General features: G+C 43.1%; 1 protein-coding gene across 2 annotated transcripts; it reads left to right on the forward strand.

Moving 5' to 3' along the window:
• The first annotated feature begins 1,474 nt into the window (after nucleotides 1–1,474).
• On the forward strand, nucleotides 1,475–12,757 carry sp6 (Sp6 transcription factor). 2 transcript variants are annotated; one of them, XM_060899637.1, is made up of 2 exons: nucleotides 1,475–1,572; nucleotides 10,238–12,757. In XM_060899637.1, the coding sequence occupies exon 2, from the start codon at nucleotides 10,360–10,362 to the stop codon at nucleotides 11,257–11,259; it is 900 nt and encodes a 299-aa protein (XP_060755620.1). In that variant the 5' UTR covers nucleotides 1,475–1,572; nucleotides 10,238–10,359; the 3' UTR covers nucleotides 11,260–12,757. The 2 variants fall into 2 exon arrangements, with proteins under 2 accessions (XP_060755620.1, XP_060755621.1); XM_060899638.1 differs by having other exon boundaries at nucleotides 1,554–1,638.
• Nucleotides 12,758–13,218: the final 461 nt, after the last annotated feature.

The following is a 13,218-nucleotide window of genomic DNA, read 5'->3' on the forward strand; positions in this document are numbered from 1 at the left end:
ACTCTAACTCTAACTGTAACTGTAACTCTAAGTGTAACTCTAACTCTAACTCTAACTGTAACTGTAACTCTAAGTGTAACTGTAACTCTAACTCTAACTGTAACTCTAAGTGTAACTCTAACTCTAACTGTAACTCTAACTGTAACTGTAACTCTAAGTGTAACTCTAACTCTAACTGTAACTGTAACTCTAAGTGTAACTCTAACTCTAACTGTAACTCTAAGTGTAACTGTAACTGTAACTCTAAGTGTAACTGTAACTCTAACTGTAACTCTAACTCTAACTGTAACTCTAAGTGTAACTCTAACTCTAACTGTAACTGTAACTCTAAGTGTAACTCTAACTCTAACTGTAACTGTAACTCTAAGTGTAACTGTAACTCTAACTCTAACTGTAACTCTAAGTGTAACTGTAACTCTAACTCTAACTGTAACTGTAACTCTAAGTGTAACTGTAACTCTAACTCTAACTGTAACTCTAAGTGTAACTCTAACTCTAACTCTAACTGTAACTCTAAGTGTAACTGTAACTCTAACTCTAACTGTAACTCTAAGTGTAACTCTAACTCTAACTGTAACTGTAACTCTAAGTGTAACTCTAACTCTAACTGTAACTGTAACTCTAAGTGTAACTGTAACTCTAACTCTAACTGTAACTGTAACTCTAACTCTAACTGTAACTGTAACTCTAAGTGTAACTCTAACTCTAACTGTAACTGTAACTCTAAGTGTAACTCTAACTCTAACTCTAACTGTAACTCTAAGTGTAACTGTAACTGTAACTCTAAGTGTAACTCTAACTCTAACTGTAACTGTAACTCTAAGTGTAACTGTAACTCTAACTCTAACTGTAACTCTAAGTGTAACTCTAACTCTAACTGTAACTGTAACTCTAAGTGTAACTGTAACTCTAACTCTAACTGTAACTCTAAGTGTAACTCTAACTCTAACTCTAACTGTAACTGTAACTCTAAGTGTAACTCTAAGTGTAACTGTAACTCTAAGTGTAACTGTAACTCTAACTGTAACTCTAACTGTAACTGTAACTCTAAGTGTAACTGTAACTCTAACTCTAACTGTAACTCTAAGTGTAACTCTAACTCTAACTGTAACTGTAACTCTAAGTGTAACTCTAACTCTAACTGTAACTGTAACTCTAAGTGTAACTGTAACTCTAACTCTAACTGTAACTCTAAGTGTAACTGTAACTCTAACTGTAACTGTAACTCTAAGTGTAACTGTAACTCTAACTGTAACTGTAACTCTAAGTGTAACTCTAACTCTAACTCTAAGTGTAACTGTAACTCTAAGTGTAACTCTAACTCTAACTGTAACTGTAACTCTAAGTGTAACTGTGACTCCCGACAGACCCCAGTAAACATCACCTCTTCCGCTCGCAGCTTCCTTCGGCTTCAAAGCGTCGCGCGGTGAAAAGGGTGTGGCTCCGTGAATAAACACGTCATGAAGTAAATCCGCGCGCGCACATCCGATGCGCTCAGGTGTGGGGCGGCGGAGACTCGAAAGAAGCGCGTGCAGAGGAAGCAGCCAGGTGAAGCTTCTCACCGTCAGACAGGTAAAAACAGCGGCTTTCCCCTTCCGGCCTCCTCTTCTGCCTCTTCTCTCTCTTTCCGACAGCTCAGTAAGAGATTAAATTATTCACAGAAGAGTTTGTAAAGAGTTTAATGACACGGAGGGAAAAGCGTGCGCGCGCCTTTCATCTGGCTTCAGTAGTCAAGTCAATCACTGCTAATTAAAATAATCAAACTCATAAATAATGAAGTTTCTCAAATAATCTTTAGCGGATAAAGACAGATATGAAGTCTGAAAAGAGCTGTGCAGTCTGATTCAAACCGGCTTCATCTGGATCTTTTAAAGGTGTGAAGTTTAAAGGGTGGTTTAGATTGGTGTTCTCATTCTTCATATATATATATATATGTGTGTGTGTGTGTGTGTGTGTGTGTGTATGTGTGTGTATACACACACACACACACACACACATACATACATACATACAGAGAGAGAGAGATTTTTTTCTTATTTATTTCCCTGACTTGTAAATTTACTGATTTTATTGAATTCACTCATTTTATTATCCATGATGATGAGATGATCTGGATGTCTGTCCTAATTTTAATGTTGTGTTAGTTTGGGTGTGAAAACTTGTGCTTCATTGTTCCGTCACTGGTCTGTACTGGTCCAGGGCTTTGGTAAATTCTGATGATCTAATGTCTGCCAGCTGAAACTGGTCTAAACCAACGGTGTGATGAGGGAGCTTTTCTTCTCACCACTGTCACCATGGGGCTCGTGATCTCCACCACACTGCTCCATGATCATCTTTATTACAGTGTGAGTTTTATAGAAACAAGAGCAGAATGAATTCAACTCGGCTTGCGGCACACACTCATATGAGGCTAAATGATAAATTAAATTTACAACATTTTTGGTCTGTTTGTTACTTTTGGGAAATAAATCAGCTTTTTGTCTCATATTTGTAAAGCATCATGCTGGACAGAATCACACCAGATTGTTTACTAGTTTAATGTAGACGACTATTTTATAGCTGTTTATGTAAAACACAGTGACAGTGTAATGTACCGTGGTCGAGGTGTTTAAAAAAATGGAGATGAACACCACACACATGCAGTGGTGTTTTCTCTCTCTGTCTCTCGTATTTTAACAATAAAGATGAACTCAGATGTCTCAGCATTTAGAAGAACTCAAATAATTAGTTTATAAGGTGTATAATTATAATATATATTACATTTATAATAGACAGTTTAAGAATATGACTGTTTCTTGGCACTCACAGCAACACTGAGAACAGATGAAAAGTACAGAATTCAGAATGTTATAACCTCGAAAACTCCAACAAACTCCACACTCTCTGTCCAAAATGTGATCTGAGTTTAATCCGTTTAAAGCAGGCCGGAGGTGTTTATTACGGAGTATTAGTGCTGATTGACTTTGGGTTATTACAGAATAAACTTCAGTAAAATATAAAGACGTGAACGAGATTAATGTGACACGATAAAATAAAATATATAGTGAATAAACTCTGAGTGTTTCATCTCTGGTCACTGGAATATGTTATAATGTGACTGTACAGGGGAGGAGTTTAGAGGTGAGGATCAGAGTAATCATAGTGTCTCACTGAAACGCGCGCGCACACACGCCCGCATACACATACACACACACACACACACACACACATGCATAGACATACACACACTCACGCATAGACATATACACACACGCATAGACACACACACGCATAGACACACACACACATGCATAGACATACACACACGCACGCATAGACATATACACACGCATAGACACACACACGCATAGACACACACACATGCATAGACACACACACATGCATAGACATACACGCACACATGCATAGACACACGCACGCATGCATAGACACACACACATACACACACGCATAGACACACACATGCATAGACACACACGCATACACACACGCATACACACACGCATACACACATACACACACGCATGGACACACACACGCATGCATAGACATACATACACGCATAGACACACATGCATAGACACACACACGCATGCATAGACATACATACACACACGCATAGACACACACACGCACACACATGCATAGACATACACACGCATGCATGCATGCATGCATAGACATACATACACACACACGCATAGACACACACACGCATAAACCCACATAGACACACATGCATAGACACACACACACGCATGCATAGACATACATACACACACGCATAGACACACACGCACACACATGCATAGACATACACACACACGCATGCATAGACATACATACACACACGCATAGACATATACACACACGCATACACTCAGACACACACACACATACACACGCATGTCAGATGCTACTGACTGACTGTATGCGTCACCGTCTGTCTATCAGACACTACTGACCGAATGTATGCATCACCATCTGTTTGTCAGGCAATGCAGACCGATTGTACAAGTTGCTGTCTGTGTGTCAGACGCTACTGACCGAATGTATGCATTGCCATCTGTCTGTCAAACGATACTGACCCACCGTACAAGTCGCTGTGTGTGTGTCAGATGCTACTGACCGACCGTACACATTACCGCCTGTGTGTCAGATGCTACTGACCGAGTGTACGTGTCACTGCTTGTTTGTAAGACTCAAATGACAGACCGCACCCATCGCCATCTATGTTTCAGATGATACTGACCAATTATACCTTTGCCATCTGTCTGTAAGATGCTACTGACTGATTGTACGCATTACTGCTTGTCTGTCAGACGCAACTGACCGACCTTACACATTGCCATTTGTCTGCAACATGCTACTGACTGACCGTATGTGTCGCCATCTGTCTGTAAGACGCTAGGCTACTTACCGACCATACGCATCGCCGTCTGTCTGTAAGACGCTACTGACCGACCGTACACTTCACCACTTGTCTATCAGATGCTACTGACCGACCATACATGTCACTGTGTGTCAGACGATACTGACCAACCATATGCGTCATCGCTTGTCTGTCAGATACTACTGAACGACTGCACACGTTGCCGCCTGTCTGTCAGGCTGTGTAAATCTGTAAGTATTGTCTACTGTATGTACTACATGGCCAAATGTATGTGGACCCCTCTTATTATGATTGAGTTCAGGTGTTTAAGCCTTGCCTGTTGCTAACAGGTGCATAAAATCCAGCAGAAAACCATACAGTCTCCACAGACAGACATTTGCCAGTAAAAGAGTTCATAGTGAAGATATCAGCGACACTCTCATAGGACACCACCTTTGCCCAAACTCGGTTCATGAAATTTCCACCCTGCTCGATCTGCCCCGGGCAACTATAAGTGCTATTATTATGAAACGAAAGTGTCTGGGAGCAACAACAGCTCAACTACAAAGTGATGGACATCTCACAGAGCGAGGCTGCTGAGTGCTGAACCTTGTAGTAAAAATGGCCGATCCTCTGTTGCATCCCTCATTACAGATCTCTAAACGGACTCTGGAAGCAACATCAGCACGAGAGCAACTGCACACAAGCTTAAGATCACTATGTGTAATGCCAGGTGTGGGCCGGAGTGGTGAAAAGCACTGACACTGGACTCTGGAGCAGTGGACATGTCTTTTTTTCTGAAGAGATGAATCACACTTCATCATCTGGCAGTTTGATGGCTGTATCTGGGTTTGGTGAATGCTCGGAGAACGCTACCTATAGGAACGCAAAGTAGCAACAGTAAAGGTTGTGGAGGAGGGATGATGGTCTGGGGTTATCTTCAGGGTTTGGGCTCATTACTTCCAGTGAAGGGGAATGTTAATGCTGCAGCACACAGACATTTTACACAACTGTATTTTTCCAGCTTTGGACAACAGCTTGGGGAAGAACTTTTCCTGTTCCAGCATGATGATGCTCCTGTACACAAACTGAGCTCCATGAAGACATAGTGTGTGAAGGCTGGTGTGAAGAACTTGAGCATCCTGCACAGAGCCCTGACTGAACTCAACCCCACTGAACACCTTTGGGATGAACTGGAACACCGACTGCACACCAGACCTCCTCACCAACATCAGTGTCTGATCTCATGAATGCTCTTGTACAGTAGCTGAATGAACACAAATCCCCACAGCCACGCCCCAAAATCTAATGGAAAGCCTTCCCAGAAGATTGGAGCTTATTATAACAGCAGTGGAGGGCCGCTCCATATTGGCCCATGGTTTTTGAAATGCGATGTCCAACAAGATCATAGAGGTGTGATGGGCAGGTGTCCACATACTTTTGGCATAACTTGTAGACTGTATATAATCACTGACCATCTGCATATATTATTTGTGAACTACTGTCTATGATGCGATATCAAATTAACATTTTATTGATGTTTTTGTTTCTGTTTCAAGTTTAATCCTTTTCTTATTTTAGACCACAGACTTTGAGATATAAATTATTAAAAGTATAAATGCACTACATTTACATGGCATTTAGCAGATGCTCTTATCCAAAGCGATGTATGACAAGTGCAAAAGTCAGGTACATGCAGTGCTGAACTTCTAGACAAGAAAGTTCTAGCGCTAACTGAACAAGTGAAAGCAATACCTTGTGTAATATTCTGCTGAAATACCCAAACTCAAACAGCCAAGGAAACAAATCCACCATATTAAATATAACTAAATAAAGAACTCAAACAGCTAACCTCAGGTTAGACCGTACACAGTGTGGGTTGGTTTAGACTGAAATGCAGTTACACTGTGGGCAGGGAAGCAGAGGAGAGGTGCAGCCTGGAGAGGTGTAGCCTAAAGAGGTGGGTCTTCATTCTGCGCTTGAAGGTGGTCAGGGAGTCGTCAGTTCTGACCTCAGTGGGAAGGTCATTCCATCAACAGGGAACCAGGACAGACAGCAGTCTTGAGTGGGTGGGGCAGGAGCAGAGAGGAGGAGGAGCCAGGTGACCATTAGTAGCAGAGTGTAGGGATCTGGCTGGTGTGTAGGGGCGGATCAAACTCTGAAGGTATGCTGGTCCTAACCGCTTGAGAGCCTGGTAAGCTCGCACCAATGTCTTAAATTTTATGCAAGCTGTGACAGGTAGCCAGGGCAGGTCGGCAAGCAGAGGGGTGACATGGGAAGAACGAGGGAGGTTGTAGACCAGGCGAGCTGCAGCATTCTGGATGAGCTGCAGGGGTCTGATGGCAGAAGCTGGAAGGCCAGCAAGGAGAGAGTTGCAGTAATCCAAGTGGGAGAGGATCAGCAGTTGGACCTACTCAGCTCCTGGTGGTAAGAAAAGGCCGGATCCTTCGGATGTTGTAGAGGAGGAAGCTACATGTCTGGGTCACTGCAGCAATGTGCGCTGAGGAGGAGAATTTGTCATTGAACATGACCCCTAGATTCTTCACTCTCGATGAAGGAGACCTAGAGATGTTCCCCAGGGAGATGACAATGTCCGGTAATGGAGCAGGAATGTAGATTACCTCTGTCCTGCCTGGGTTGAGCTTCAGGTAATGGTTGTTTATCCAGCTCTGGATGTCATGCAAGCAAGCAGAGATGTGAGTGGAGATCTGCGTGTCAGAAGGAGGAAAAGAGAGAAACAATTGGGTGTCATCAGCATAGCAGTGGTAGGCTAGACCATGAGCAGAGATAATTGGGCCCAGAGACTAGGTGTAGAGGGAGAAGAGAAGCGGACCAAGGACTGAACCTTGAGGGACACCGGTGGTAAGTGGGCGTGGTGCTGATACAGTACCAGACCAGGTAATCTGGAATGAGTGGCCAGAACGGTTGCTAATTGCTAAGTATATTCCACATATTGGTGTAGAATTGTTTATCTTGCTGTAAGTTGGTATGAGTGGTATTTTATAAATGTTGCTGTGGTTATTCACTGGAGTGCTTAGTTTCACATAATGTTTGGGAAATAAAGTTAAACCGATCATGGTGGATGATTGTGTTTGTGCGTGTTTATCTGTTTCAGTAGCTGTCTTAGGATCTGCACCAATTAGCCCTGAAATAAGCAACGATAAATAAACAACTCTTGTGGCTGATTTTGCTGGTGGTTTAAGCCGATTAAGATCCACTTTAAACCCCACTCACAGCAGTGTGTAGCTCAGTGTGTGTGTGTTTGATGATTTTCGTTTATTATATTTTGATAAGGAGGACATGAAGTGAATCATCATGTGTTGCTTCTCTTCGTAATTTTGAATGTGATATATTAAAACCATATCAATGAAGGTTTTATGTTCTGAAATGGTTCATAGTAAGTTGGGGGAGGTTCTGATCTCATGTAACTGATATATTAATTTATATTATACAATATACAACCACAAAAGTATGTGCCCCCCTGACCATCACACCCATATGTGGTTCTTCTCCAAACTGTTCCCACAAAGTCTGAAGCACACAGTTGTATAGAATGTCTCTGTTTGCTGTAACATTACAGTTTCCCTTCACTGGAACTAAGAGACCCAGACCTGTTCTAGCATGACGATGCTCCTGTACACAACCTGAGCTCCATGAAGACATGGTGTGTGAAGGTTGGACTGAAGAACTCAAGTGTCCTGCACAGAGCCCTGACTGAACTCAACCCCACTGAACACCTTTGGGATGAACTGGAGCCTCAACATCCCAACGTCAGGGTTTGATCTCACTAATGCTCTTGTAGCTGAATGAATCCAAATCCCCACAGCCACGCCCCAAAATCTAGTGGAAAGCCTTCTCAGAAGAGTAGAGCTCACTATAACAGTAAAGGGGAGTAAATCTGGAATGAGACGTTCAACAAGGGCATAAGGGAGTAAGGGTTGGGGGGTACATACTTTTAGCCATATAGTGCATATTGATGACACAGACATAAAGTAACAATATAAACAACAACAAAAATCTCCACTTCCTCCCCAACACTACGAGTGTGTGAACAGAACTGAACAGAACGGCGTGTGGAGTTCAGGAGCTCAGGATCTCGAGGAACCCAAACTACCGCATGACTGAGATTAGAATTCTGTTCGACTGTTTCGTTTTTGTATTTTTGAGAAATATCTTGTTCTAAGAATAAAACCAGTGTTCATGCTTAACAACTCTCACTGAACTCCAACCTTGTGTTCTGGAACATTCCGGAAGTGTACATTCGGGTCTAGAGTGTTCAGAGACTCATGGATTGTTGATTAATTTGCTTGTTTGGATATTCTCAAATTCTACAGGATGGTGAAGATGTGAAGGCTACAGAACCCAGAGTTTTTATATGTGCACCCTGTGCGTGTAGAAGAAGGCAAAGTGCACTTCAGAGCCCATTACATGAAGTTCACTCAGGCCAGCACACACACACACACACACACACAGAGCACTGGCCCCACTGAGTCTCCCCTCTGTTTATGGCTCTTACTGAGTCCATACACTTAAAACACACACACACACACACACACACACACACACACACACACACACACTCTGCTCCGTGTGTACAGGATCTCCTGTGGTGTTTTGTCTTAAATAGATTAAGTGGCTGCATTCATGTTGTGAGTGATCCATAATTCCTGTGCACTAAATCAACCCCCTCTTCCCACACACACACACACACACACACACCATCTCACAGGAAACATTAATGTGTTTGTGTGTGTGTGTGATTTGAGCACTGACTGAAGTGTGTGTGTGTGTGTGTGTGTGTGGTAGTGGCATGGTGCCAGGCTTCATTTGTAAGTCTGTCTGGCAGACAGTTAAACCTGTTTGTTTTATAAATCTCTCTCTCACACACACACACACACACACACACACACACATACACACACACACACACACACTTAGTCTCTCTCTTTCTCTCTCTCACACACACTCTCTTCCTGATGGGCGGGGCTACAGCTGTCAGCAGGTCTTCACGGCTGGAATCCACCTACCTGCCATAAACGACCCCCCATCTTTCTCTCTTACACACACACACACACACACACACACACATTTACATTCACACATGTTGAACATACTACTGAGTATTTACTTGTTTTTATATATTGAAGATTATTATGGTAATTCATTCATAAACTCTCTCACACGCATATGCCCGCGCGTGCGCGCGCACACACACACACACACACACACACACACACACACTCCCTTTAAATACAGCTCTTCCTCCAGCTTGTGGGAAGTACCTGGCAGTTTAGATGTATGTTTGTGTGTGTGCGCGCCATGTTCAGACACGTTTTTACGTCTTTCCTCACTGTGTGTGTGTGTGTGTGTGTGTGTGTGTGTTGATGGGGAGGGGGAGTCAAAGCTGTCAGCACTATGGCAAGACCTTCAGAGTAGGATGCTGCTGTCATCAAGTGTGTGTGAGAGAGAGACAGACAGACAAAGTGTGTTTGTGGATGTAAACATGGAAACAGTGATTCATTTTTATGGCATTTTTCATGTCGCTGTGAAAAAACAATGTGTAGCTTCATAGTATAAAGACACAACTTGAGCATAACTGCTGCAGAAATACAAACAAACAAACAAACACAGGACTGTAAGTGTCAGTGTAAGATGTTTACCATAAACACACACACACACAAACAAACGACTGTCGCTGATGGGGCAGCACACCTCCTGTAAAAACACACGTTAGTGCTGATGGAACAGATTTACCATAAATACTCTAAGGAACAGATGAGTGACCCTCAGTGTCATGTTGCGCCCTTTACTCAGCTGCGTGAGAACCTTCTATTGTTCTCTAATGAGTTTTTTTTCCTTCCACAGATTTCCTTCGTTTGAATTTATCCCAATGAGTTTCCCTGCAATGTGTTGAACAACCCTCTGTCCACCTAAAGAAACACCCAAAACCCGTCAATCACAGAGAAAAGTGCACACTCCCACTCTCCATGGCACACCCATACGAGCCGTGGTTACGTGCGGCGCCCCCTGGAGGCCCGGAGGAGGTGGGCATGTCTGGTTGGTGGGATCTGCACGGTGGAGCTGCAGGAGGCTGGATGGACATGCAGGGGTCACCAGCACTTGGGGTCGGGGGTGGGGCCATGGCACAAGGCGGGTCCATGGGCCTGCAGCAAGGTGTCAGCACCTATAACCCTGAGGCTCAGATGTGCTGCCTGCCATCCTCACCCCATGCTGGTCCACTCTATCCCCCTGATGGCTTTAAAATGGAGCCGCTGGCACAGGACATGCTACATACTCCACATCACGCCACGCCCTTTTCCCTGGAGGAGTCACAGGAGGGAACAAGCAGTTCGGCTCGGCCCAAATCTCAGCGCCGATCTGGAACCAGAGCTCCGGGTCAGACGGCCTGCCGCTGCCCGAACTGCCTGAGTGCAGAATCACTAGGAGCCAACAATGACAGCGACGATGCTAACAAGCGCAAACACCTGCACAACTGCCACATCCCGGGCTGCGGGAAGGCCTACGTGAAAACGTCACACCTGAAAGCTCATCTGCGCTGGCACAGCGGCGACAGGCCTTTCGTCTGCAACTGGCTGTTCTGTGGAAAACGCTTCACACGCTCTGATGAGCTGCAGCGCCACCTGCAGACGCACACCGGCGCCAAGCGCTTCAGTTGCAGCGTTTGCCCACGTGTCTTCATGCGCTCAGACCACCTGACCAAGCACATGCGTGTTCACGAGGAGCAGGGAGGCACAGAAAACACCTCACCTGCCTCCGTCAGTGACGGCGCTCTCACCTCTGCTTCACCCACTGAGGTGGCACCGAGTCTGCATCTGAAGAACGAAACCAGCGCAAGTGGAGATGAGGCACCAGTAAATAGCACCTAACTGACACCAAGTGAACACTTCCTTATCCCTGAAGCTAATGCTAAACACCACTGAACTGCTCATGCTAACACTAAACTCCAACTTGCTAGTCAGAGCATTGTTAGCATGAACTAACACTGGATATCACTGATTAAAGGTGAACCTAGTATCAGTAACATTTGTCTGTTAACACTGTATATCATCATTCAGTCGCAGCATTAGCATTAGATGGCTGTCACTAGAGGCATTACTTATGCTAACATTACCAACACCAATATATCTCTGAATAGGGAGCTAGCGCTAAAAGCATTAGCCAGTTAACACTGTTTTTCACTCATTAATGATGTTAATGTTGTTAATAAATACTGAATAACATTGATTAATATCTAGTTAGAACTGTTAACAGCTGATTAGCACTGGATTACACTGACTGAGGTGTTTTTAGTTAGTATTAACACAAGCTATTATTGAATTAGCAATGTTAGAATCAACTACAGAATATCAGTAATTAGTTTAGGTGTTAGCATGGCTGCCGTTATCTTGCAACACTGGTTGACTAATAGTGGGGATAGCACCGTTTGCATTAGCAGGTTAGCACTGGACATCACTGACTACTGCTGCAGTGAGCATTATGTTAGTAATAGTTACGTTAGCACTGCTGTTAGCATAAGATGGGATGTTATGTGATGGTCGCAGTGTTAGCGTAGCCAGACCGTCATGCGTAACACGTAGCGCTGGTAAATTTACTGCAGCTCTTAGAGTTAATACTGTTTACATTAGTGCTGCTAATAATAGTGATTACTGTTTTACACACACACACACACACACACACACACACACACACACACACACACAAGTAGAATTGAATTAAGTAAAGTTTGGTCCAGTTGATGATGTCGTAATGTTATGATGCAGTGAAGATCAAAGTTTCACCCAAAATCTACGTGTCATCGCTTTAATATTTTAATATTTTTTAATTTCTGAGTGTAATTTATTCATGAACGTTTATTAAACACACACATTAATTCATAGTTAAGTATAATAATAATAATAATAACAATACGGTGGGTTTGTGTTGTTTTTGTTGCTCCCTTGCTCACTTCCCCTCGTCTGAGTGGACGCTGTTAGGGGACGTGAACTGAAACACATCACACTGTTCAACATCATTACACACTTCTCTTTAATATCATTTTTATATCAGCTTTATTATTTAAAGACGAAGGTACAGAATATTATGAAGCTGTTATTTTATTAAACTGTCACTGATTTTCTGACTTTTTCACATCCCACTGTTGGTGGTGTTTGAGATTCAGAGCAGCTCTGTGCTGGTGAAATGTTTCCAAACCTAAATCCTCTGAATAAATCTGCTTGAATTAATTAACTTATAATGATGTATTTTATACTGTGTGTGTGTGTGTGTGTGTGTGTGTGTGTGAGATTAGTGCGCAACAGAACAGTGGTTTTTGTTTCAATTTTGTGTAAATTTATTGGAATAAAATCTCACAGCACTCTGTGTTTACGACTGTGTTCATTAACGAACTGATTCGGTTCTGCAGGTTTTATGATTCGGTATTTTATGAGTTGGTGCACTGGGAGTGTTTCATTCCACTATACTGACCCCCCCCAGGGGAATCCTGTGATTAATCCCGTCAGCGTTTGGAGGGTTGAGTAAAGGAGATGCACTGCTCTGTGCACTGAAGGAAAGCTCAGTGGTTGGTTATGTGTTGTGTCCATCAAACACCTTTCTGTAGAAATACACCGTTCTTCACCTTCTGAGGAACGAGCTCCAGTTAAAAATTATTTTTAAAAAGTTTGATCAAATCAGAAATCATTGAAGTGGCCAACACTCGCACGAACTCCTGTGAATTCTGGAGTTCTTCTCTTTCCCTTAGTTGTGTCTCCTTATTTCTTTTCCTCACAAACTTTTAGTGTAACACAGAATAATATTAAAGTCTGTTTTTATAACTATAATGGGGTGTG

Source organism: Neoarius graeffei, chromosome 18 (genome assembly GCF_027579695.1).
Source record: "Neoarius graeffei isolate fNeoGra1 chromosome 18, fNeoGra1.pri, whole genome shotgun sequence".
In the NCBI taxonomy this organism is placed as follows: domain Eukaryota; kingdom Metazoa; phylum Chordata; class Actinopteri; order Siluriformes; family Ariidae; genus Neoarius; species Neoarius graeffei.

Bases quoted from the DNA above. Each gene is read 5' to 3' on its own strand.
- sp6 (XM_060899637.1), top strand. From the start codon at position 10,360: ATGGCACACCCATACGAGCCGTGGTTACGTGCGGCGCCCCCTGGAGGC.